General features: G+C 38.6%; 2 protein-coding genes and 1 long non-coding RNA gene across 4 annotated transcripts in view; 2 read left to right on the top strand and 1 right to left on the bottom strand.

The window, feature by feature from the left end:
• Positions 1-26,808, top strand: part of LOC134745666 (uncharacterized) — a 233,396-nt gene that overhangs the window by 5,257 nt on the left and 201,331 nt on the right. The gene's annotated exons all lie outside the window — the stretch shown is intronic.
• Positions 1,265-13,210, bottom strand: LOC134745626 (beta-1,3-glucan-binding protein-like). The gene is made up of 10 exons (XM_063679736.1): positions 13,070-13,210; positions 11,263-11,371; positions 9,832-9,950; positions 7,146-7,327; positions 6,378-6,514; positions 5,353-5,519; positions 4,577-4,701; positions 2,798-2,915; positions 1,911-2,041; positions 1,265-1,820 (listed from the first exon to the last, which is right to left on the bottom strand). The coding sequence occupies exons 1-10, from the start codon at positions 13,203-13,205 to the stop codon at positions 1,620-1,622; spliced, it is 1,425 nt and encodes a 474-aa protein (XP_063535806.1). The 5' UTR covers positions 13,206-13,210; the 3' UTR covers positions 1,265-1,619.
• On the top strand, positions 15,123-26,714 carry LOC134745627 (beta-1,3-glucan-binding protein 1-like). 2 transcript variants are annotated; one of them, XM_063679738.1, is made up of 10 exons: positions 15,123-15,277; positions 18,128-18,352; positions 19,354-19,553; positions 20,526-20,659; positions 21,058-21,224; positions 21,790-21,934; positions 22,718-22,797; positions 23,717-23,853; positions 24,294-24,380; positions 25,309-26,714. In XM_063679738.1, the coding sequence occupies exons 2-10, from the start codon at positions 18,175-18,177 to the stop codon at positions 25,408-25,410; spliced, it is 1,230 nt and encodes a 409-aa protein (XP_063535808.1). In that variant the 5' UTR covers positions 15,123-15,277; positions 18,128-18,174; the 3' UTR covers positions 25,411-26,714. The 2 variants fall into 2 exon arrangements, with proteins under 2 accessions (XP_063535808.1, XP_063535807.1); XM_063679737.1 differs by lacking the exon at positions 15,123-15,277 and adding an exon at positions 16,924-17,243.

Genomic DNA, 26,808 nt, shown 5'->3' with positions numbered 1-26,808 from the left:
ATCATTTGCCATATTAGGATTTTACATTCACACCATTAAAAAACAACACGATTTTATAAAAAAATCACACCGCTGGCCAGTTATTATTGTTTAATTAAATCTACAGTAAAACTGTTAAACACCAAATAAATGCCACGAAATATACAAATAATTAATGTTATCTAGATAAAATCACACACACACACACACAAAAACACATCGTCTGAATTACACCCAAATAGGTATAATAAATTAATATTTGTGTAATGTTTTTACTTGGCTTAATTATTTTCCAGTAATTATTATTGTAATTAGCTTTTAAACTATCAATGGCTAATAAAAGTCAAGTGAACTATCAAGAATTACACTCTAGCACGCTCATAAATATCTGAACACGTCTATATTTGCATTAGACTCCCAGTTTGGGTATGTTTGAGCACCTAAGTTGCTCCGATATATCTTATGGAAGATTTGCCTATATGCCTATACAAGTAAATGTAAGTAGCCAACTAACTTTTACTTTGGGACCAATCCCGAAATCGAGAAAAAATTGCAGTTCCATATGAACTATAGTTTGTCCCAGAACTCTCTCATTTCAAACATAGACAGAAATAATCATACTCTTTGTCTTACGCTAGTACTAGAACCCAAAAGAAAGGGATGAGTATAATTTTCCTGGTTCTTACTGACTGACAAGTTGTGTTTGCCAGACTATAAAAATCAAATTACTATAGGGTTGGCCCTAGAGTTAAAGTGTTTTAGTATCAACTACATATTTCAAAATATTTATCAGTACGGTTTTTACTCACTATTATTTTTAGTCGCTTTTGGCGACATGTTTCGGATTCTTTGGGAATCCATCCTCAGGCACGAGTGTCCGCGGCGGTTGTACGTCATGCACTGCCCGCGCCGCCCGCCTCGTCGCTCGTTGCGCACGCGCTGATGGGGCGGGGCCGGGGGGCGCGGGGCAGTCCGCAGATGGAGTCGTCAAACCGTACTGATAAATATTTTGAAATATGTCTCACGATAGTTTAAGTGCGATTAACTACATATTTACACAATTACACATTCATTTTAATCATACCATGTAATAGTCAAGATATACTTACTTATTTTGTTCGCTTGTTGATGTTTTCTTAATGTTTAGTAAATTATAAAAAACTAGGGATTGACTCTCTGTAGATATTAAGATACTTATAGAGGCATCTGAAGCTCTTGTAATGTAGAAAGTTGCAAAATTATTGGTATGAATAAAACAAATATATGAAAATCTGTTTATTATTGTCATATTTTTGGCATCCCTGACATTAATATACATGCCACGAAGATAATACCGTAACGTAAGGATGAGATCGAGATAGGTAAGGAAATAATCATATTGCGAAATTTCCGAATCGAAAAATTTCGACAACTTAAATATTTCTATGAGGATCGATTTCCGAAATGAAACTTATTTTCTCCGAAATTTCCGAGAATTTTTACAACTTTCTGGGATCTTCGCAATTTGCATCTGTAATCATTATGAACCAATGTCTTGGACGTTGTGCGATTAGATCTCGAACTTTCTAGACAATTTGGTAAATTATATCACAATGTTCAAAGGTCGACTTCCTTACAATCCCTGTCACCACAACACTCAATCACAGAGCAACCACTTTGACATAGTCAACCAGCAGCTCTGGTTGCCGCCACGTCGCTTTCCACGCGACAACGTCGTTCCAAAACCGGAGAGCCGCCTTTGAGGCCTGGTTCTTCCAGGGTTTTTCATGGTTGTTCTGTGATAAGGAACCGTCAGGGAATTCTGTATGACCGCCCGCAGCCAAGCCGAGGGTTATGTAGAACTGAAATAAAATGTTCCAATTCAATATAATGATACAAAGGGGTCGTTCATTAATTGACATCACACGTTTAGGACGAATTTAACAACTTACGTGATCATCAAAAGGCGCCATCCCAGTTTGTTGTACAGCGGCACAAGAGGCTGGTAGTAGTCCCCGCAGCCCGTTCGATGCTGGTTCTACCCGGCCATACTCCAGTCCGTCCACGGACAGTATCAAACGTTCTGTAAAATATTTCACGCGGGCTGTACACACTCGTCGAGAGCCTCTCGCCGAGAGTCTCGGCACCACTCCGATCCAATCGGAGAGGCGCGAGACGAGGACGGTATGTACACACTCGTTCTCGGCCTGTCTCGGGGTGTCTCCACGAGTGTGTACAGCTGGCATCAAGTTTACGGCCAGTTGGTTTATGGTTGTCAGTAGATGGGAAAAACGTAACAATCATGAAAGTTATTATTTTTAAGCACGTCGTCGGTTTTTGTGTTTTCTCTCTGTCAAATTCTATTCCTTTTCAAAAAATGGCCTACATCTTCACGAGTGGAATCCGTTGGACTTTTCTATATGGGAGATACATGCTCAGCAGGATTGGGAGCACACAGGGAATTAATTTAAATTAATTGGTCTTCATCAAGCTTAGAAGCCGATTTCTAAGGTAGGTTAATTATTGAGGTAAGAATAGACTGCACAGAAACAAACCTGTTAGGTATTAGATAGGCACCACGACACGACTAAAAGAACGGCCAAGTGCGAGTCGGACTCGCGCACGAAGGGTTCCGTACCATTGGGCATATTTGTTGTTATAGCGGCAACAGAAATACATCATGTGTGAAAATTTCAACTGTCTAGCTATTACTGTTCATGAGATACAGCCTGGTGACAGCAGACGGACAGACGGACAGCAGTCTTAGTAATAGGGTCCAGTTTTTACCCTTTGGGAACGGAACCCTAAAATTGATGGCTTACTACTTATGTCAACGAACCTGGAGTCCACTTAACAGAATAGTCATGGTAGCCGTCACCCCAGAAGGTGTTTGAAATCTTCTTAACAAGTAATGTTTCATGGCACGAAGAATCAATGACGGGTCCGCTGTACAACACCTGCAAATCATTTTTTTTTAATACAGTTGCTCAAAAAGTGCTACTTTTCGTGGCTGTTTAGCGTGCGGAAAGTTGGTTTTCGCGAACTAGTGCTTTTTACTTTTCCAATTTTTTTAAATTTATACTTGTTCCAATTCATGACTACTTATTGATGAGTGCTTCTATTAGTTTCCTTTAAACGTCGTAATCAACATAAAAACCTACTGTTAATGTAAGAATACGAAACATATGCATATTTCATATTTTATTACTTACCTCTTCATCATTATAAGTATTATAACACGTTTATTTTTTAATGTTGAAAAACCGTTCTTAATAAGTTGTCTGAATGGAACGGAAAGCCTGTCAAAGAAGAGGCGTATTTTCTTACTGCAAGAATGTTTTAAGTTTCCAAAGGCAACATTCGATATTGTTTTTATAAATATACGATACACAAATAATCGTAAATAACGATATTTAGGTAATAATAGTACAATGTTTTAATATTTACAATTGTTTCTGTCTTATAGAACATGCATTTGAAAAAAAAAAACTCATTGAAGTGGGTTCAATAATAATAACAAAATCTATTCTTGTCGAATAAGAGCTAGAAAAACACCTCTTCATAATGTTAATGTCAATGATGTCACAGAATTAATAATATAAAAGACTTCCGGTTCGAGCGCCATCTTGATAGTTAGCATCGTGATTAATTACTTTGTTTTTTGTTCATTAATATTGTTTAAAGTGTAATATCGATAGCTTATTATACAGTAAACTAATGTGGTAGTGTGCAGTGAATGGAGAATTAATTTTGAAGCGCGTTTAACCACCATCTTGGAGTCAACGGCCGGTAGTCCACGTGCTTCTTGTAAAGTCTAGCTATCGATTTACAAGAGCTAACAAATCACCGTACACTGTCTTGTACAACCGTACAATTTTTGTCGTTTTTAAACCTCTTAATACCTTGATACTGGCGAAATAGTCCCACTGGGCTGAAGCCATAATTTTAAAAGAAGAAGAAGAAGAAGAAGAATAATATAAAAAGTTTCGAATTCCATTCCTTAATACTTGTTGCTTTTCTTATTTTTTCGCAACTGTATTAAAAAACGTCGTTCGCATAGTTCGATACACGTGCGGATATGTCATTCTTCACTCGTCCCGAGTCTTGCCACTCGCCTACGGCTCGTGGCAAGATATCTCGGTACTCGTGAGGTAATGACATACTTTCCGCACTAGCATCTAAATGTACTATTTTTACATTTTTTAAATAAAAATGGAAAATTTACTCATGGTTCCATGACCAGCCCTCGATTTGCCCTAATTATTAATTACCCCTAAACTAAACCCCTAGGGTTACATGCTTAGCATTAGAATAACTTATGTTTAGTATTTTGAGTTTTGACCCATTTTTTGGAGTGCACCTATTCCTAATAAAAGTTGCAGTTGGAATGCAGTTTGCCTATTCAAACTAAGAGAACAGTTTTATATTATAAAATTATTATTATTAAAAATATATAGGTACAGTCAAGTGTAAAAATATGGATGCACTCATCATACTCAAAAATATGTCCCATAGCTCTTATGTCAGCGAATTATGAACTATTGGGACATGTTTTTGAGTAAGTTGTATACATCCATATTTTTACATTTGACTGTACCTAATAATTTATGTTTCTTACTTTATTTCCATAGTTAGTGGATCCGGAATTTAGCTCGTTATTGCCTCTTGAACACGCTATCTTCAGAACTCCCGAGTTCACGCTGCCGAAGACAAACTTCTTCATCAACGGTTCCAGCAAAATCTCTGAAAAGAACATTTGTCGTCATTTAAGGTTAGCAAATTCACTACAAATGACAGATGATAATGATAGTAACATCCGAGTCCTTGCCAAAGTCCCAGTACCTACTTACATGTCAATCTATAGGTAAGCAAGCCTTTAGAAATTGCAGTGCTGCCTATATGGACGCCACACTTACTAACTCACTGCACTTCCATTTTTGATAAAAAACTGTAGTAACATATTAAATTATTTTAAAGCGGGTCACTCACGTATTATTAAGTAGAGCTCGACATTTTTCGATCCAATTTACGAGGACCGTCTTCACGGAGCAACGACACTGACGGTGTAGTAACGTGAATTTCTAAGGAAATTAACAGTTTTCGACCTCTTAACCCTAACCTAGGTACAGACAGTCTCCCTGCGGCAGTTTGGCCCTCACAATGACTGTTTCGTACGTGACGCGAAGCCGGGCTTGCTGGTGATACGACCGCTCATCACGGGCGGTATGATGCCGCCATCTTAACTCTAACCTGGATACAGCCAGTCCCTCTGTGTCAGTTTGGCCCTCACAGTGACCGTTCCATATGCAAATGCGAACGCGAAGCCGGGCCTGCTGGTGATACGACCGCTCACTACGGGCGGTATGTCGCCCCGCAACTGGTATTAACTCTAACCTGGGTACAGCCAGTCTCCCTGCGGCAGTTTGACCCTCACAGTGACGGTTCCGTACGTGAAAGCGAAGCCAAGCTTGCTGGTGATACGACCGCTCACTACGGGCGGTATGATGCCGCTGCCATCGTTGGCTTGGACAAAGCAGGCGCCTGATGTTTCTGATGTGCATCTATAAGCATTAATATAATTATAAATAGCATTAATATTAGTTTATAATTTGCCTAAAATTGGTGTCGTAAACCTAAGAACACAGCCAGTATTAACAACGCACCAGTTAACTTTTGAGAAGCAACACTGTGCAAGACGGTAAAATTAGGTACAGTGAGGTTCGAAATTGCATGGAGAAATTATGAATAAATTCCATTCATAATTTCTCTATGCAATTTCGAACCTCACTGTATTGATTGCTCCACAGTTACTCCACAAAAGTAAATGCGGTTTGGCTGTGTTAAATCACTGGTAAAACGATGACGGTATTTACTGCTTACTCATCGATATAAAATAGATTCTGTACGGGCCGGCGTTATGTCGTACCTCTTGATTGCGATGAAAGGCAACATGAGTATGATGAGTTTACTAACAACAGTGTGACTTTATCAGGATTTGACGTGAAACGTTATTCATGTCAGTCCCTTGCAAAAATCAATTGTAACACAAAGTATTTCAGGTCAAATAGTTTGTCCAGTGCAAGACCGAAGGCGGGGCTGCAGGACGAGTTATATACTTCAACGTCCTCATACACCTCTTTTTTTTAGGGTTCCGTACCCAAAGGGTAAAAACGGGACCCTATTACTAAGACTCCGTTGTCCGTCTGTCCGTCTGTCTATCTGTCTGTCACCAGCTGTATCTCATGAACCGTAATAGCTAGACAGTTGAAATTTTCACAGATGATGTATTTCTGTTGCCGCTATAACAACAACTACTAAAAAGTACGAAACCCTCGGTGGGCAAGTCCGACTCGCACTTGGCTGGTTTTTTAAACCAAAGTAGGGAGCAGCCTTCAGGTCCTTACTGGTCGAAGTCTTACCCTTTATATAAATCCAAGGAGTCCAGCATGCTGTCAGCTGAGAACCCTGGCTGGTTCTGCTGTAGCGATGGGATGATACGGAGGTTTCCATTCTGTACAGACACTGCAGAACGTTGATATGACACGAAGGGATGCTCCTGGAAAGACATTTACAAAATAAACAAATGAGTCTGGGTAGGCGTTTATTATGCTTGCAACCTCAAAAGTCTTCGGAGAACGGGGTTTAAGTTTTGTTATTGAAATAATTCATGTTGAATCATGTCATGTTACGTAGTGTAAGGGAGAGGGGTACCTACAGCGGATCACTTTTTCTCGTAAAAGCTGTAGTTGCGCCATTCTCAGTTCAAAAACATAACTACTGATTTACTGCCACGATTCGAGGCCCGACACACATATGGTACGCTTTTAGTGATAAGGTTTACGAACTGTCAGTTAACAGTGTGGGAGATGTACATAGGAAGATAGCTTCCCTAACTTCCAAGGTGACGTCAGTTTTTTTTTTTTACGTAATAGGAAGCAAACGAGCAGACGAGCCGCCTGATGGGAAGCAGTCATCGCCGCCCATGGACATAAGCAACACCAGAGGAGCCACTTATGCGTTGCCCACCTTTGAGAACCCTAAATACCTGCTTCTTGTCATAGCGCAAGGGATGCTTTCGACGTACGTCACTCAAGTTGACCTTTCGATTAAGATTTGCTATTTGGGATGGTGCTTTCCGAGAGTGAATGCACGATTCTTAGGGCTGATAAACAGATTGTGACACTTACAGAATGATCCACAGGAACATACTGCTGCACTTGCCATACATCTGTTCTTAATGAATCAAAATTCTCCTCAAATATGGTCTGTCCTGCGCAGGCGACGCCTCCGCGCACCCGAGTAAGTGTTGGCGCGCAGTTCGGATTTCTGGGGGTCGTTGGGGCCTCAAGCGGCGCGTAACCTTCCAGTTCTTAGATAAAAATTAATAATTTAATAAATACAATATGTATACTTATAGGCACAGGGACATATGAACAAGGAACATATTTAATAAGTATTATGCTCAACAAAGGGTGATACCATGCGCGCTAATGAAGACGAAGTTCGTTTTTCTGCCTCTCTTATATCGCAGGCATATTATATCCACGCGATAAAGCCACTGTCACTATTAACACCACGTAATTGAAAGAGACAGACATTGTCATCATGTCACGTATTAGCTTTCTACGACCGGCGTATTTGTATATGACCATCATATTCGTATTGTACGCGTAGCCAACATGCAAATCGCTTACTCTTCGTAGCGATCGAAACGCAACTGCGCACAGCACACGTCGCACTAATATGGAAAAGCGATAGACACAAAGCGTTTCATTGTCGTAGCGATTGTCACCTTGGCTCTTAAGCCGGCTGATCGTGCATAGCGTTTAGACTCTAACCACGCTAACTTTGCACGAACTTGGACGTAAGAGTGTACCTATGAATGAATGAATGATTTATTTGCATATGAATATTGGGTTACATATGTAGGTGTTGGGTACAATATTTTGAGTTTGTTTCACCAAGATTCTACCTATACAGGTGTACATGCACTGTATATTGGCTTGATTCGCTACTAACAGTAGTAGAATTTCGCCAAATCACAGAAAATTAATAATACTACTTAATTATAATAATTATCTTACAACATAGTTCAATTTATACAGTTTATACAATGTCCAGTTATAAAGTTACGCCATTTCGAATATAAAAGTCAAAGTAATTACAAAATTAGAAAGGATGTCATACATACATAAGCTTAAGAATTAACATTAGAAATTAACATAAGATTAAAATTTATGATTAAGAAAGTCATCAATATTATAAAAACAACACTTACATAACAGTTCATAGAGTTTACGTTTGAACTCCGGAGTTGATAATTTTTTTAATGCCACAGGAATTTTGTTAAAGATTCTAATGCACATAATGTATGCACTCTTTTTTCTGACTGCTAGACTGTGTGGCGGTATTGGCATTTGGTATTGTCTTATGGACCTGTTGGAAACGTTCCCCGGTGTAGGAAAGAGGTCTGGATTTTGCTTAACAAATAGTGAAACCTCGTATATGTAAAGGCAGGGCAGTGTAAGTATATTTAGCTTAGGAAACAAGGGTTGACAGGATTCCCTGTAGCCTATATACATATCCCTATAAGATCCATACTTGACGTAGTATCTGGCATGAAAACTTAGCGTGATCCGACTCTATCCTGCTTACAACTACAACCTCAGCATCTTCGGAGAATACGGTTTGCGATTTGTCATAGAAATAGTCAATGTTACGTAGTCTATTTGTACTAGTTATTAGGGGAATCCTTACACAAAACTACAATCTGTATGATTGTTGCAACTTCTTGTGCGAATATATGTCGGACATGTCTGGCATACTGTGAAACTGGATGTCACTTGAAATGGTTTTGTTGTCTGTCATTTCTTGTATATACCTTTTATCTTTTTCATTAATTTGTATAGTTCATTAGTTTTACTGTAACGCTGTACAAATTTTGTATGTAACAATAAACAAATGACAAATTGTTGTCACTTATAGATAACCTTCATTATCGTCGGTCACGTTCAACAGGTTCAACCCGTTCAACGTATAAGCTACGACATAATTTCATTGATAATAAGTTGTCAAATCGGTTTTAAATAGAAATGCAAAAATTAAAAGAATTTAAGAAAAAAAAAGACTAAGTAAGGCGGCGAGAGATAGAAAAAAGTTATGGCTCTACAAATAAGATAATAAGCAATACATATTCTATTCTATCCTGTCCTGTCCTGTCCTGTCCTGTCCTGTCCTGTCCTGTCCTGTCCTGTCCTGTCCTGTCCTGTCCTGTCCTGTCCTCTCCTCTCATCTCCTCTCCTCTCCTCTCCTCTCCTCTCCTCTCCTCTCCTCTCCTCTCCTATTCTATTCTATTCTATTCTAATGTCAGATATTTTTGCGGCCGTCGTTGTGTAATACGTATACCTGCTGCAGGTATGTTGTACTGTACGTAACCGTAATTTTGACCGTGAAACTGGAAATTGTTCCATATGGACATCACACATTATAACACTTCAAACTCTCGCGTTTTGTACAAGTAATTATTGTCATTAACGGGTACTAAAGGTAAAATAATGAAATTGAATCGCGTTAGACCCGTTAATGACATTAATAACATCACATATTTTTGGTATTAAATATGGCTGTGACATACAGACAGACGGACAATGTCGAAACCATAATTTTTCTGTCTCTGCCATTCAGACCTTACAAGTAGGCTCTTTAAGGGGCCCACCCATTACCAGTCCGCCGGTCGATATCAGCCTGTCAGTTAGAACAAAAATTTTACAGTTCCGGACAACTGACAGGCCGATATCGTTCGGCGGACTGGTAATGTACTAGTTTCATAGAACCCTATGTAAAGGGGGTGGTAAGTGTATTTAATGTACTTACTAGTGACAGTAAACGTCAGCTTATCCTTCACATATGCAGCACTGCGGACAGACGCGAAGACATGGTAGTTTATGATATCGCCCACCGCCAGCGCCACGTCGGGAAGCTCCACCACCCACCTAGTGGGGAAAATAAATTTATATGTACCATCAAATTGAATACTTACCCGTAATATACTATTACGGTCCGGATCCGGGCCGAGGCGTCCGACACTTCTTTTTCAATAGAAACCATTGTAATATGTATATTTACTTATTTCTGTCTCTTTTAATTTGTATGTTATATATTAATTTTGTTGTTTCCTGTAATACCTGTCGTGAATGTTTCACCGGATGGTCTCATCGGAAGATCAGCGCTGGAAGTCGCCAGCAACATGCTGAGGTGAGACCATATCGTGGTTTTTATGTTTCTCTGTTTTGTATAATTTTCTTTTTGTGTGTGCTAACGAATAAATTATTTCTATTCTATTCTAAAACAAAGTGTCGGACGCTTCGGGCCGTTCCGCGAGTCTACTGGCTGCAGTGCTACTACGTGACGAGAAATATTTTGCGTTGCATAATTTGTACCATATTAGCATCTTTGTAAATATGTATATATCATCATCATAACTCTTAAGAGCCTGGCTCTTGTCGGTGGAGTAACCGCCACTCCGTTCTTCTTTCTGCCACTGTTTTGAGCTCCTGATACGTCACTACGTTGATTTTCTCCTTGGCTTGGTCCAAAAACGCACGTCTCGGTCTTCCTCTGCCTCTCCTTTTTTCTATTCTTCCTTCTATTATAGACTTTATGTAAGTATCGTGCCGTATCAGGTGCCCCAACATGTTTCCCCTTCTGTTTTCAATCATATATGTATATATATAAGTTTTAATTTTAAATATAATTTTTTTTACAATATGATTAATAAAAACTATTTGTTTTAATATTGTTGAAGAATATATTGTAAAATATTTTTTTAAATGTATTTGTATTTTGCTTTTGACTTTCTCCTCTCATCTACTCAAAGGTTAACTGGAAGAGATCCCTCAAAGGGATAAGTTCGCATTTGTACATCTTATTATTTGTACCATGTAATTTTTAATATGTATATTTGTACAATAAAGAGTTTACTACTACCACTACTACTACTACTATTTTATAGCGCTAAAATTGTAAAAGCGCAAACTCCTTGACATGTGCATCCTGCCCATCCTAACTTACGGTGCACAAACTTGGTCATTAACTGAGGCCCTAAAATCGAAACTCAAGGTTTGCCAGCGAGCTATGGAGCGTAGTATATTAGGTGTTCGTAAAACTGATCGAATCAGAAACACGGAAAATTGTATGTATTCCGCATATATTTTTTTATCAGTGAGTTTTTTTATGGTAACAGGTATTTCAATACCGGTTCCGAGCCCTGTTCCATACATTTCTGCAGTTACTTTCTCTACTGACCTCCCATTTATAGGTGACACCACCTCTCCATGGAGTTCACCCACTTGTGTCGACTCGATTTTTCTGTTAATGTTGCCTTGGAATACGAAGAGGGCTAGGTTCGGGGCATCTGAAAAAAAGTTTATGTTCATAAACTACCATGGACACAGGAAGCGAACGGGCCTAGATAGGCAATTGGCCTAGTCAAGTGAATGAAACTTGAATAAAGATGGATATGATCACATGAATATTTTTAATGTATAAAACCGGCCAAGTGCGAGTCAGACTCGCGCACGAAGGGTTCCGTACCATTACGCTCAAAAACGGCAAAAAACCACGTTTGTTGTATGGGAGCCCTACTTAAATATTTATTTTATTCTGTTTTTAGTATTTGTTGTTATAGCAGCAACAGGAATACATCATCTGTGAAAATTGCAGCTGTCTAGCTATCACAGTTCATGAGATACAGCCTGGTGACAGACGGACAGACAGCGTAGTCTTAGTAATAGGGTCCCGTTTTTACCCTTTGGGTACGGAACCCTAAAAATCAACGTGCCACATGTAAAAATATTTTTTTATCGATGTTTGAATGTCTGTTTTGTCCCTACTCACCCCATTTTAAGGCAGCCAAAGTAAGTTTTAGTAAGTAAGTAACAGGTACTTCCCGGTTCCCACAGCTAAATTTACCTAGTCTTAATTATGGACTGTATCATAATCTTGTATTTTGTCATTCACAATACTCGAAAGTTCTTGCTGTTCCAAGAACCAATAAACACAGGGATTCCCTACAAATTATTAACAAACGTGTTTTATATGCTGTTCAGTTAGCAGGAAACGGTTTAAACTTTATGAATTTAATTATGTTATTGCAATTCGAAGCATTGACTTAATTAGTGATGTGTTTGTTGTTTAAGGAAGTTTAAAATTACTAATTTAAATGTAATTGGGATTAAACCAACTTAATATTGTCTTCGGTTACCGCGATAGTTACTCATGAAATAAAACTATGAAAACGGATTATATCGCGTATATTGAATTTAATTAAAAAAAAAAAAAAAAACTACGCCGGCTCGGACGGACGGACCCGAGAAGATTTAATTCCCTCCTAAATTGTAGGAGGGTATCCCATTATGGGACCCGTTGACCACGAACGCTGTAAAGAGTTCGAAACGTCGGGATGTATTATAAATTCAATATACGCGATATAATCCGTTTTCATAGTTTTATTAAACCAACTTCATAAGAAGGAGGAGTAAACATACGGTTGCATAAAACATTCAATTATAATAGAATGATAATCACTTCAAAAACATCATCATCATATAACGCAGACAAAGTCGCAGGACTCGCAGTTTATTCTTCGTCCAAAGTGAGATAAGTTTACTAAAAAAATGAGCTGCACCAATTTTCATTATTCCAAATTTTATATTAAAGGAAAAAATGGAAAAACCGCAATCCGTGCTTTGCTCTTAACCACAATTGAGCTACGGAAGCCTACCAGAACCTTGCAAATCTTTCCATTCCTTCCCTTATGTATACACGCCTTTGGGGTGGCGTAAAGCGACCTCTACCGAAAGAAGGTTACATCTTTTAACGGCACCGGAGTCTTCAAGTTGCATTGAGAATACACCAGTAACATTGAGAATACACCAGTAACAACCCTCTCTTTGCGATACAGCGGGGAAATGCCGCAAGCATCCTTGATACAATGCCTCAAGGGCCTATTTTAGATTTAAGCTAGTTATTAATTTCGTTTACGTAGTACCACTGTATATATCTTGTATGTAAATAAATACCCTCTCTAATATCTTTAATATTTCTAGCGTACCTGGTATAGAAGCCCGGAATCCTTTAGGCTTGAACGCCTGTATGGTGACTTCGGGCACATTATAGGTGTCATCGGCCTTAGCTAGGCAGAACAGGAAAACCAGCGCAAGCGCACGACCGAGCGCGGTCACTGCCATTTTGATACTAGCAAAGATTTCTCTGTCTGCCACTTCGTCTGCGTAGAATTATTACTTTTACATTACATGAATACTATGAATAGTCCCTTTTTCTTCCCTTTTAGAGGCTATTTAAGTACTGGGACTGAAATTATCCCCATACCAAATTTCATCTCAAACGGTGCAGGGGTTTAAGACTAAAGTATGAAGTGTTAACACAGATAGAGTAAGTATCGCTTTTATAATATTAGTAGGGATTAAGTTAAGGATGACTCACGTTAGACCGGGCCGTGACCGGGCCTGACCGTCCGGCGCTTACTTTTCTATGACATGACAGGTGATCACGTGATGCTTTCCATAGAAAACCAAGCGCCGGAAATATCCTTAATGTTAGCTCGCGAATCGATAAGCCATAGAAATACCTAATTCTCTTATTATAACGTGGTCTCAAGTAATAAATAACTACCAATAGGTGTATTTATAGTCATATAAGTAAAGGTGACTCACGCTAAACCGGGCTGGGGCCGGGCCGGAGCTTCTGGCGCTTCAATTCAATCTATAAGCTTCATTTTACCTATGTAACTTTACTTTTGAGTGGCATTAACGTGAGGCACTTTATTCGGTTCTTGTCTGTTTGTCTGATTTAATATCTTGTCTTTTTATTAATTATATAACAATTTAAGTCTTGGAGATCCTTTACATCTCTGGATAATTTGATGATCTTTTTATTATTATATACATTTTATCTCTGACACCTGGAGACTTTTACATCTCTAAATAATTTTAGTACTTCTGTTATTTTGTATAGTTTTTATTAGTTTTTTTTTCTTGTGTAATTTAACATTTATATTTATGTAATTGTTTTTTGTAATTTTGGGTTAATTTTATTGTTTGTAAAAATTGATATGTAAAAGTGCCCCTGTGGCCTATTTGCTGAATAAATGTTTGATTGATTGATTGATTTGATTAAGTAGTATGGCTCCATCGATACTGTCGATGATTTCGCCAACGTCAAAGTGGGATCCACGTGGGATCGAATTAATATTTCTTGATTTTCTTTAGCCAGTGTACAGTAAATAAAATTATACGTCTCTAGGGCTCTAGCCAGACACGGTTAGAGGTAGAAATACCAAATGCTCTTAGAGCACGACGTTGGTCGGTAGTTATTGTTGTTGTCTTGTAAAACCGATAGCTGGATTTTACGAGAAGCACGTGGACAACCGGCCGTTGACTCCAAAATGGTGGTTAAACACGCTTTGAGATTAATTCTCCATTCACTGCACACTACCAAATTAGATTACTGTATAATAAATATTAATGAGCAAAAAACAAAGGAATTAATCACGAGGCTACTATCAAGATGGCGTTCGAACCGGAAGACCTTCTGGCGCTTAATTTTATATGGAAAACACCATATGATCACCGATCAGCTGTCATAGAAAATAACACGTCGGACGCCACGGCCCGGGCCCGGCCCGGTCTAGCGTGAGTTATCCTTAAGTACTTACTTAATACCAATCAAACTCATACATACATCTGTTGCTGCCGTAATTCTTAGTGAATATAGTAAACAGGAAAACAACCTTAACAATTATTTTAATAAATAACTAACTTAGCTGACCAATAAAGTTTAATTCGTGTTCAGGACAATTAAACCAACAATACCTATTAAATAACCAGTTACCTATTCCTAATATTTAGCCAGTTATTCCTTATATAAGACGTTGTAGTAAAAGACAAGATGCTTGATCAAACACTGATTTATTGGAGCTACCCACATATGATAATATCTAAGACTAAAACTACCTTCATATTGTTATTTTAAATCTACAACAGGGGCCCGTGTCTCAAAAGCTTGTAACTTGTACTACAAGCGGATGTCACTTTTTGACAGCTTTTGTTAGAAAGTGACGTCCTCTTGTATTACAAGCTACAAGCTTTTGAGAAACGGTCGCCAGACGTGACATAATTATAGACTCCATGGACTGGTTATATTTTTTGTTCCTGTTTTTAGGAGTTTTAGTTGGTGAAAGTATCTACAAGTTACCGAAAGACAGAAGCTATTTATCCAAAAGGACTGAATTTATAACCAGGTAAGTAGTTTTTGTTAAAGTTTTTACCCTTAAAATAACACTGGTTATAAGTACACAGTGGATCACATTTATTTGCCATTGTTTTTTGCGAATCTCACGAGTGGGTTTTTTGTTATCGCTGGAACTAATTTGGAACTCTGTGATAAAACAACGCAAACTTATTATGTTTGGGGTTGTTAAAATTGTCTCTCAATGAGTATTAGTTGCCTGCGGAAAGAAAAGTACAGGCAGCGATAAAAACTTGTACCAACAATGAAATTTGTGCCAAAAACTTGTTCAGGATACGATAGTCATTTATGATCCAAATATCAGTTTGATGTCAGGTGTAGGTACGTTCGAATTGGCCTATTAAACTCGTGTCGTAGTCAACATCAACAAAAAAGATTGACTATTGATTTTGCTCTTGTAAATACGGTACTAAATTAGGTATTCCGCGAAACTCAAACATAATAATAGAATTGATTAATAAAACTAATAAATAGCCGCGAATTTCACAGAAAGACTGTTATCGAAAAGGCTTCACTATTTATTACTGTAAAATGGGGTGAGTAGGAGCAAAACTGACATTTAACCCTCGATAACATTTTATTTTTACATATGCAAACTGAATGGTGTGTAATAAGTGTTCCGGACGTTAGTATTTTAGATTTTATTTTATTTTGGGTAGTTCCATTTCATAACTTTGACGATAAACAGGAAAAACCACCTCACCCCGTAGTCCCTCGTAATTGGGGTGAGATGGGTTTTCATACAAAGGTGATTTTGGAAGATTGTTGGATCGTTTTTTTTTATTATGAGTATTACTATAGCTCCATTTTAAATTGGAATACATTATTTTAGTACCAGTAGCCCTAAAAACCCATCTCACCCCCCTTTCAAACCTTCTCTCCCCATTCATAATCTACCTCTACCCGCGAACCCTACTTACCCCATTTTACGGTACTTTGGATGCCTATATATTCTTATCGATGAATTAAAGTTAAGTTTGTTACCTAAATCTAACTAAAATCAGTTTTTCTATCCCAAAGATACCAAAATGATAGTTGGATTGGTAAAAATAAACAATTGTGGTACAAACGCAGAGGGCCTACCACGAACAAGTTCCCAAATTGTGGGCATCTTTCTCTGTCAGTCTAAATACGCCTTAATTGGAGTAAATGAGAAAGATGCCCGCAATTAGCAAACTTCGGTGTTCGCGGTAGGCCCTCAGGATCTTTAGTACTCAACTAGGACAATCTGTCATACGCACAGTCCCCATCAGATCTATCAGAGCGGCCAAGGTGCTCTCAAATATCTGAACACGCCGCTAAGTCAGGAATCGTCGTCGAAAAGCTTGAATGCACTTTTGTTGTGTAAATTTTTCGCAGTTGAGCCAAAGTATTTAATTACCTACCTCAAATATTATGAGCCTTACGTATTTGACGTAATCAAGGCATTTCAATCATCAGGAAAACTCGTTTCTTGCTAAAAGTGAACCATCTTTATTAACATAGCCACTCATTTGGGAAGATCCGGTCTAATACGAATACAGAACCAGCCAAACCAAATAAGACTTTAAATTTTAGAACATAAGGTATAAAATGCTTTGCTGGTGATTGTGTTTACAAAGAACTATGTCTTGCTTGTGGTCAGTTTGTAATTAGCTGTAGATGCGTATAGTCATCATTCGTAGTACCATCGTTAACAGAGAATACGTCAACCTTATTTGTAAGGGCTTAAGGTCCATCTATGATCAATTCCGAGTGTTCAATTGCCGCAACATTTAATTTATTCTAATAAATATGGCTTGCTAGTGATATTCTCGTGGTATAAGACATAATACTTGATTGTAATAGTAATTACAATAAACATATTATAATGTTTTTATTGTATTTGTGTGTTTGTGTGAGTGTGGCGGTGTGTTATGAAGTGCCCCCGGCTAAATTGGAGGCGATTTATCCTAAAGGATTGAGGGTGTCTGTCCCTGGTAAGTACCTATTGAGTATCATTTTTAGTTAAAATAACAATAAAATGCTTACAATTCTTCTTCCATCCACGCTTCATAATTTCTTAGACTATTTACTCGTAAAACAGGAAAAATGACTTAATAATTTTATTGTTTGAACAGTTTCTTGCGGGCTTTATGGTTAATAGGAATGCTATGTATTTATTATGACGTCTAAAGTATTCACGAGGTCACCGGACTTATATTTTTGTCTATTACATCAATACAATCATTTAATTCACGATTTCTTGGTATACCGTCATGTCGTGATTTTTATTATATCATAACATTCATAACAATTATTTGTTAACTGTTAGCAGTTTTACAATACGTCTTTTTCCATCTTCATAAATTGATTAGAGCAGAATGCGTCAAGTCCAGTATCCTGGCATACCTATTTAAATTTTTATGTAGTTTGGCAAGCCAGACAGTAGTTTTATTTTATTAAGTAGCTATCGGTATTTCGTTTAATATAAACTGCAATTAAATTTGTATTAATAAATTAGAAAATTTTGGCAAATCCATTTTGTCAGGAGAAGGAGGTGATCACTGATCAACTCTTCGCGCCTATGATTTTAACACAAGCCACACACAAGCCTTAGGCACAGACAAAGTAATAGTATTATCATACAAAACGACCACGCACCGCCCCGCCCTGACTCTAATCACCTCGCCCCGCGACAGCAGATTGACGGTCGTTTGCCGGCCGCTCAGTACTATTTTTAAGCAACTTACACAATGACGCATGCCGCGTGTACAGACGTGCCGTTCACACAGAAACGCGAGTGATTTTTGATGTATAGCGTGTCCGCCCTGTGCCTTAGGTACATATAAAGCTTACTGTATAATATTTATTTGTCCTCTAGATGATGGGTTCTCTCTCTTCGCCTTCCACGGCAACCTCAACGAGGAAATGAATGGCCTCGAAGGAGGGCAATGGTCCAGAGACATCACAAAAGCTATCAATGGAAGGTGGACGTTCCGGGACCAAGAGGCGCAGCTGAAAATCGGGGACAAAATATATTTCTGGACGTATGTTATCAAGAATGGACTGGGGTATAGGCAGGATAATGGGGAGTGGACTGTCACAGGTTAGTAGAAGCTACTAAATTTGTATTTTTAGGGTTCCGTACCCAAAGGGTAAAAACGGGACCCTATTACTAAGACTCCGCTGTCCATCTGGCCGTCTGTCCGTCTGTCTGTCACCAGGCTGTATCTCCGTGATAGCTAGACAGTTGAAATTTTCACAGATGATGTATTTCTGTTGCCGCTATAACAACAAATACTAAAAAGTACGGAACCCTCGGTGCGCGAGTCCGACTCGCACTTGGCCGGTTTTTTTTTGTTTGTGTTTGTCTTACGAATAAAAATATCTCTATTTCTATAAAGTTGCGATTTATTGAAGAATGATCGATTCCAAAGTTATAGTTATACCTGACTGCGGAAGAGATTTATAATTTGAACAGGCTTTGTAACATGTTTTTGTCGCAGCCTTAAAACAACTGAACCAAAATTGACCAATGAGATACAACAGTTGTGTATGTAACAGCGCTATATCTTGCTAGTCGGTGGTTTTCTTTATGTATCAAACAAGTTAAACAGTATGACAGTAAAGGAGTTGGGCAAAGGCTTTTCAAAATTATAGCTACTTCAAGAATTTGGGACACGTGCCGCCAGAGCGGGGTGTCCTAAGGTGGCTAATGGCTATCATACTGTCGCCGCATAAGCACAGAATAAGTAATAGTATTATCCTATTATCATACAGAACGGACACGCACCGCCCCGCCCCGACTCGAATTACCTCGCCCCGCGACACCAGATTTGCCGACGTTTTTAAGCAACTTACTCACACGATGACGCATGCCGCGTGTACAGACGTACTGTTCACACATAGAAACGCAAGTGATTTTTGATGTATAGCGTGTCCGCCCTGTGGCATAAGTGTGACCACCTTCCGTATGATATGACCTTCATTTTTAACCAACTACCATAAATGACGTTTCTATACACGACATAAACCTTTTGGCTTTAACGTAGTCACGAAATTTGCAGTCCCCTATGGTTTTTGAATAGTTTTCCCTTTCCCATCCAGAATACGTAGACGAAGCGAGTAACCCGGTGAACACCGAAACCGAATACGTACCAACCGGATTCCCCTGCGCCATATCTACCACGGAAGTCTCAATGCCTGGCTATGTCTGTAAGGGACAGTTGTTGTTCGAGGACAACTTTAACTCTGGGATCGCGAAGGGCAAAATTTGGACGCCGGAAATCAAATTTCCTCAAGAACCAGTGAGTAATATACCATTACGTACCGCTTTTATGCATGAAAGCCTATCAGAGGTGGTGGTGGTAATATGTATATTGTACAGCTGTTATTTATATATGTCCTTCCAGAGCATCTACATGCCAACCTACAAAACTTCATTTGGACTTAAAATTTCATGTCTCTAGCTGTAGTTCTTATGGCTCAGTAAAATTCGGCTTATTTGCGGCGCTTTTCGCAAAACATTGCACGAAACGAGGGATGCTAGAGCCAAAAAATACCCGATGAGTAGATAAAGGTTCAATACCTAGTATTTTATATAATCGTGATATCGTCATGGAGAGCTTTTCAGTCGAGTCGAGTACTGTGTTAAAGCCGCGAAGCTTGCTGAGGGGCCTTATTGGGTACGAGATTGAAAAGCTTGATTATTTATATCACTATTGTATATACACTATATACAATACTTTTTCTACGAGTCAACAATAGTTATTTGTGCAACAAGAGAGGAAAGTTGGTTTTTCTTGGGAGTGTTGATTTTGAGTCTCGAGAAAGCGAAAGATTCTAAGTTATAATCTTAAGCGTAGCGAGGGATTCAAAAACACGAGATGTAACTTTGCTAAGTTTTTTTCGCGATTTTGGCCACCGTAGCCTATGGAGACTAGCAAGCAACTCTAAGCGCGCTTTTCGTAGTCTATGGATGTTGCTATAATAAGGGTGTCACATCCGGGTTTTTCTGACTTATGAAGCAATTGTTTCTACTATACAACCTAAAATAATGTTTGTTTTGTTTCGTCGTCTTGACTTGACCGCGGCGAGCTGTGATTGGTCAATTTCATTATAGTTGACTAAACCGTTTCAAAATATACATTATAGTTGAGTTGGAAGCCCATACATGAAAAGTACCCAATTACAGTTTGGTATCACGAAATCTTCGACGCCGACGAGTAGGAAAAGTTCTAGCTGTCTAGTCATTAGTCTTTTCTGTTTCTTATTCACAGGATTTTCCATTCAACGTGTACTTGAGCGACCGCAACCTCCGCGTTCAGGATGGCCGGCTCATCATCAAACCTATCCTGCTGGAGTCCAAATATGGAGAAGACTTCGTAAGACAGTCTTTGGACTTGTCATCTAGGTAAGCTGGAGGTAAAATTGCCAACGGAGAAGGCCGATAAAACCTGATTTTAATGAGATCTTAAGAATTACCTTAAAAACCGGCCAAGTCCGAGTCGGACTCGCGCACGAAGGGTTCCGTACCATTACGCAAAAAAAAGGCAAAAACAAATCACGTTTGTTGTATGGGCTCGTTTACATGTCAACTTATACATATTATATTTTAACACAAAAGCATCCTTATCTTCTACGAAGTCCTTAACAGTATAACAAGCTTTTTGTAAAAGCTGTCGTTTTACAATTGATTTGAATTTATTCATTGACAATTTCGTTAAATTAGATGGTAACTTATTATAAAAACGCAAACTGTTTCCCATAAATGACATATTGACCATCCCTGGTTATATTGTTTAATTTCAGATGTACCGGCCCACTCGGCACGTCGCTATGTGAGCAAATAGCCTCTGGACCTCAAATCCTGCCGCCCATCATCACAGCCAAGATCACCACCAAGAACAAGTTCAACTTCAAATATGGCAGGATCGAAGTCAGCGCCAAAATGCCTTTGGGGGACTGGTTGTATCCAGGTAAGAACTTGTACGTCTCTCTGAGATTGTTAAACAATTTAAACAATGTATTTTTATGTGAAATGTCTTTGAAAAACCCGTAGGGGTCGAAAATAAAACTAAGTAATTAAGCGACTCACGCTTGACTGCACATTTCTATTTTCTTGAATAACTTCTAAACTGTTTACCTTAAAATTGTAAAAAAAATACATTTGAGTTTCTCACAATGAGCTCTTTCATTTGATGTATAACACGATATAGTTTGACCAACTTTATTTTTTTATTATCTCATTTACCCCCCAAAAGTGGCCCCCGTATTTGAATTTAAAATTAATTTGTTTACGTTACATGTCCATCTTTGGGTCACAAACATACATATGTGTACCAAATTTCAACTTAATTCGTCCAGTAGTTTTGGAGAAAATAGGCTGTGACAGATGGACAGACAGACGTACGAGTGATCCTATAAGGGTTTTTTGCTTTTGAGGTACGTAACTCTAAAAATAGGATGTCGTTGCTTTATATTCTGTAGTGCGATATGAATTATTTTCATCATCCAACTATCTTTTGTTTTTCTTATTTCCAGAAATCCAGCTGGAACCTCGCGACAAAGAATATGGCATATGGAAGTATGCCTCAGGTGTTCTTCGCATCGCGTGTCTGAAGGGCAACAAGCAGTATTCTAAGCAGCTGTATGGAGGACCTATCATGTGCGATACGGAACCTTACAGGTACTATCAACAAAATTGACCTCTGTTACCTTACACCAATGAATACCAAGGCGCATAGGTAAAGTAGTGTAAAGATTTTAGGTGCCCATTGGATAGCTGCAGATGTTTTGGTAAGGCCGTTCCATCGGTTTGCCGCTGTCACTGTCACATTTCGCAAGAAAGAACGGGAAAGATCATGCGCGCCAAGTGTCCATTTTGATCGATGTTTGTCGATTTTTATTTATTTTAAAAACGTTACCTTACAATATCGAAATTCGAAAGCTATGTAATTACTATTTAAGTTAAGATTGTTTTTTCTTCTTTTTTTGTTTATCACATAATAAATAACCGAGTAAAGTTGTATTAAAAGTCCGAGTTAGGGGTTACTTTGGGAATTAATTGTATAGAGCGAAGTGTCATAATTCGTGTATCGGAAGCTATGTTGTTAAAGATAATATAGTCAAGAACTACATATATTTTTTCCACGTTTACGAATATCAACGCCTCTTAGAAAAACATGATCATATAAGGAGATTTTTCGCTATCTGGCTCAGGGAACCGCCTTAAGGCGGGATTCCACCAGAGTGCAGCACTGTACGGCACAAGCATTTTTGTACTGGCAATGCTTGTGTCGCACACTGGTGGAATCCCGCCTTTATAACTGGATTGTTAAACTTTAGAGTAAGAATTTTTAAACATCTATGCCGCTGCCATTAAGATGATCTAGTACTCTTACAGTTAAGTAGGTGTCGCTAGACTTTAACAACGTTAATTGATAATATATAAACTTCAATTATTTTTCAGATCGATGCATTTGAAAGAAAAAATTGGGTTCGACAATTGGAATTCAGCTTTTCATAACTACACATTATTATGGAAACCAAGTAAGTAGAAATACGTAATCGTACCATGTAGACTTTGGCGTCCATTGCTTTTTGGATATAGATGACTGGATGATTGAATAACGTATGCAGATGAACTTTTAAATTATTTTAATGCAAATTTCTTCAGTACATGCAGTTTTAGTATCTAGGCTTATTAACTACACCATTTTGACACTGATTTTGACTTCTAAAAAAGGGCGTAAGTATACTCGCTCGTCAACAGCGAACGGCGAAGAGTTGTATTTAAAAGATTTAACCCCAGCCTCCCATAGCCCTGCCCTCCAAAATGAGGTGCATATAGGCTGGAATGAATTTAAAATCAACAAATTCATTCGCCATAAATTCGAAAATGGAGGAAGAGTTTTGCTTTAAAAAAGCAAGCTCATTTTTGGCCCCAACGAACTGAGTGCCATTATCTAGAAAGATTGTGGCAGGTTTTCCGCGATGCACAATAAAACTGTGTAAGGCAGCAATGTATGCCTCCTTGGTTAAACTTGTGACAAGCTCGAGGAGCAGACACCTAGTGGTAATCCACACAAACACTACAAAATAGACCTTGATTAGTTCACTTCCAAGTCCCTTACGGTCAGCAGCGAGAAGTGGTCCCGCGTAATCTATTGTCCGCGCGCGAATTCCGTGCAAGGCTGAGGAATGTTAGGAATGTTGGGCGTCATGACAGAGTGGTGTCATTCGCGGCGCACCCCCCCCCCCCCACTTCCTCGACCTCCGAATGAATTGGCGCGCGGACAGTTCACCCGTGGTACAGACCATTTAACATAGCTCTGTTAATTTTTGAAATTTTAAATGAATTTTTAAACGTACTCGTATCACTATCGAAAGCATCCCTACGTCATCAAATTTATTAACTACAGTCAGACCTCGCAGGCTCTTTTTATCTCAATTGTTTTTATAATTTCAGCCGGGATATCTCTGTACGTGGACGGAGAGGAGTACGGGACAGTCGAGCCGAACTTCTACCAGAGCGCGAAAGATAATAACGTTACTGCCGCGTCCAGTTGGCTGAAAGGTTCTGTCATGGCTCCTTTCGATAAACTGGTGAGCCAAGTAATTACGGAAAAATAAAGTGGAGGGACTTACGCAGCTACGTAGGCGAACAACACGCGAACGCGAAGCGCAATCCTTTGATACCTATAGAAGTGTCCTACGTGGGCGATCTTGTTGCGAACGCCGTGGGCCCGTCGCGCCGCGCCGCGCCGCTTCGTGTTCGCGAGTTGTTCGACGTAAGAAAGACACAGCGTCAGCTGGGACATTAATGTAATCACAGAACTAAATCAATAAATAATTTGCCGCCAAGCCTGCAAGCTCTTGATTAAATCCCTACTCAGCTTTCTTTAGTATGATGATGTCAGTTTTTTTATTTATTAAGACAAGTCTTTGCTTCATCATCTTCCTAATTAATTGTTCTCCCGATTTTTGCCAATGTGCCGTTAGTTTCTTACCCTAAAGCCTTCTTACACTTACTGTCTTTTTTATAGTTCTACATATCCCTCGGTCTGAACGTGGGCGGAATACGAGAGTTCCCAGACAGCAACAATAAACCCTGGAAGAATCTTTCCAACAAGGTATATATGAACCATGTGAAACGTCCTAAGGCGATTCATACACTGAACTGAATAATGTACCTGTGGCGTCTCCTCTGTCACTGACAACGTAGTGCCACAAGTTTGTAACAGATGGCGCTAGCACGTTCTATATCGCGCTTACGGAGTTCCGATTGTCAATTACTTTTTTATATACAACTCCTAACCAACTCTCATGCGACTTTGGTCCCCAGGCACACCTGCCTGGAGAGAGTACTCTCTATTTCGCCGCACTGCCTATTCCACATACCTATCACAACATTCTAAGGACACATCGGCGCCACATGGGATGTATATGTCGCCGCTCGATGCAGAAGATCACAATGTCAAATTGTGATATGCCATACACCATTGGTAGATGGCGCTGGTTATGTACTTACATCGCGCTTTCTATTTAATGTAGTGATTCGTAGTTAATATGAAATTGAAAAATTCTCTTCCTTTACTTAATTAGACCAAAGATAGATATAACTCCGTAATAGATGGATACAGTCTAAGGGAAAAACGTGCCTCGAAAATCAAGAAAATTTGATTCTCGTTCAGAGGGCGCTACTAGCTTTGGCCTACTGTCGTATAGATGGCGTTGACGGTTTCGTTTGTTATTTAACAAATTTAACGCATGTCAGTGAAAGAACATGGGTCAAAATCATAAAAATAATTAATGCAAATAAAAAAAATCATTTATCCATATTTAAATAGATTTTATCGTATATTTATAAATCTTCATTTTTAGTTTTAAAGTGTGTCGACAGATGGCAGTGAATTTACTGGGGTTACAAAATTTACTATGACAGTACCGCTCTAGTATAAGTTACTCTATGATTAGACGGAACAAAACGACTAAAATGAACACATATCTCCATCTTCTCTTATCAAGGGCAAAATGGTGAATTGTTTTGTAATATTCCAGGCTATGTTGAATTTCTGGAACAGCCGAGACCAGTGGTACTCCACGTGGTACGACGACACCAGCGCTCTGCAAGTGGACTACGTGCGGGTTTATGCTTTATAGAAGAAAGAAAAATTAAATAAAGTGTTGCCTTCTTTGACAGTAGTTAAAGCAGCTTTACAAAAAAATGTCTCCTGATTTACCCGACTATGCATAACAGCCTTTGTTGGAAAACTAATTCAATGAGGGCTACCGCGTTTAATTTCGCCGCTAGGGGCGCTAGTGTTAGTTAGTTAGTTTTGCTGGGCATTTTCCGCAACTCGACATCCAATGTGCCTATTTTGCGTGAAACGAGGTAGCGCTACTCTAACCACCCCAGCTCCTCCACGAAGCCTAGCAAAGTCTTCAGGTTGCTAGTTGCCTCCTTTAGTGTGCATGGATTCCCTAGGTATTTGATCCTATATACTTCTACCTGTTTACAGTCTAGGAGAATATGTTTGTTGTTTCTTCTTCTGCCATGCACGCTCTGCACATGGGGCTGTCATGGGCGCTAGTGTACATGGAGGTCTTTCAAAATGTTAAATGCATAGAAGTTTTGGGGGTTTCAAGCTTTTTTAACGGGAATTTTCACTCCTCATTCATAATTGTGGTAAATCTTTGTCTATCTTTGATTAATCATGGTAAACAATAGATATAGCTCAATAAATGTTAGTAGTTTAAAAAAAGTGCCAACTGAAATATATGCAAAATTAAACAGGTTGAAGAAATGGCACATTTAGACGTTAAAATACCTTTGTGTATATTAGAACGTATTAATTTTATAAAAATAAGCATGGAAGAATTTTGAGAACTGTTTTTCTGGACCTACATCTACAGTGGCGCCAACTGGTGAGCACAAAAACGATATCCCTCATTAAGTACTGACCGTATCGTTCAAAAAATTCTAAATTTTAACTGTTTTTTTTTTCAATGGCCGTTTCGGCTGTTATTGAGTGATTTTTATGGGGCAAAATGGGTTCTACAAGTATAGAGTGGCGTTGATGATCAATTTGAAATGTTAGTACTGTTAAAAAAAATCTAGTACTTAGTTACTTACTCTTGCGGTAGATGTCGCTAGAAGTTTCTTGAGACGAATAAATAATTAAAGATATAGAAATATTCGTTGTAGTCGGGTAAATATAGTTAGGTGTTCCATTGTTAAATTCAAAAATGAATACCGTCAACAGGGGTGAATAGGGATGGCTGGGGTGAATAGGGACAAAACTTAAAATGTGATTTACCTGATATTTCGTTAATAACTACCCACACAAAATGTATCATACAAAATCTACGTTTATATTCAATCGCATGATACAATTTGTGTGGGTATTTTTTAAGAAATTGTCAAGTAAATCACATTTTACTTTTTGTCCCTATTCACCCCGGTTGACGGTACTACATGACATGACGTGTTGTACATAAATAATATGCATTTGTTTCTTATTTGTATTTTTATTGGCAAGTGTATAAACCTACTCACTT

The sequence above is a fragment of the Cydia strobilella genome, chromosome 11 (assembly GCF_947568885.1).
Source record: "Cydia strobilella chromosome 11, ilCydStro3.1, whole genome shotgun sequence".
In the NCBI taxonomy this organism is placed as follows: Eukaryota; Metazoa; Arthropoda; class Insecta; order Lepidoptera; family Tortricidae; genus Cydia; species Cydia strobilella.
This window is presented reverse-complemented; position numbering and strand designations above follow the sequence as displayed.

What these genes read in the sequence shown, in the direction of transcription:
- LOC134745627 (XM_063679737.1), top strand. Translation starts at nt 17,135, where the DNA reads ATGTTTTTATTGTATTTGTGTGTTTGTGTGAGTGTGGCGGTGTGTTAT. An exon ending in CACATTATTATGGAAACCAA is followed by an intron (nt 22,798 to 23,716) that starts GTAAGTAGAAAT and finishes TTATAATTTCAG; the next exon opens with CCGGGATATCTCTGTACGTG. An exon ending in TGGCTCCTTTCGATAAACTG is followed by an intron (nt 23,854 to 24,293) that starts GTGAGCCAAGTA and finishes TCTTTTTTATAG; the next exon opens with TTCTACATATCCCTCGGTCT.
- LOC134745626 (XM_063679736.1), bottom strand. Translation starts at nt 13,205, where the DNA reads ATGGCAGTGACCGCGCTCGGTCGTGCGCTTGCGCTGGTTTTCCTGTTC. An exon ending in TCCTTGGATTTATATAAAGG is followed by an intron (nt 5,520 to 6,377) that starts GTAAGACTTCGA and finishes TAATGCTTATAG; the next exon opens with ATGCACATCAGAAACATCAG. An exon ending in TTCTGTTAAGTGGACTCCAG is followed by an intron (nt 2,042 to 2,797) that starts GTTCGTTGACAT and finishes AATATTTTACAG; the next exon opens with AACGTTTGATACTGTCCGTG.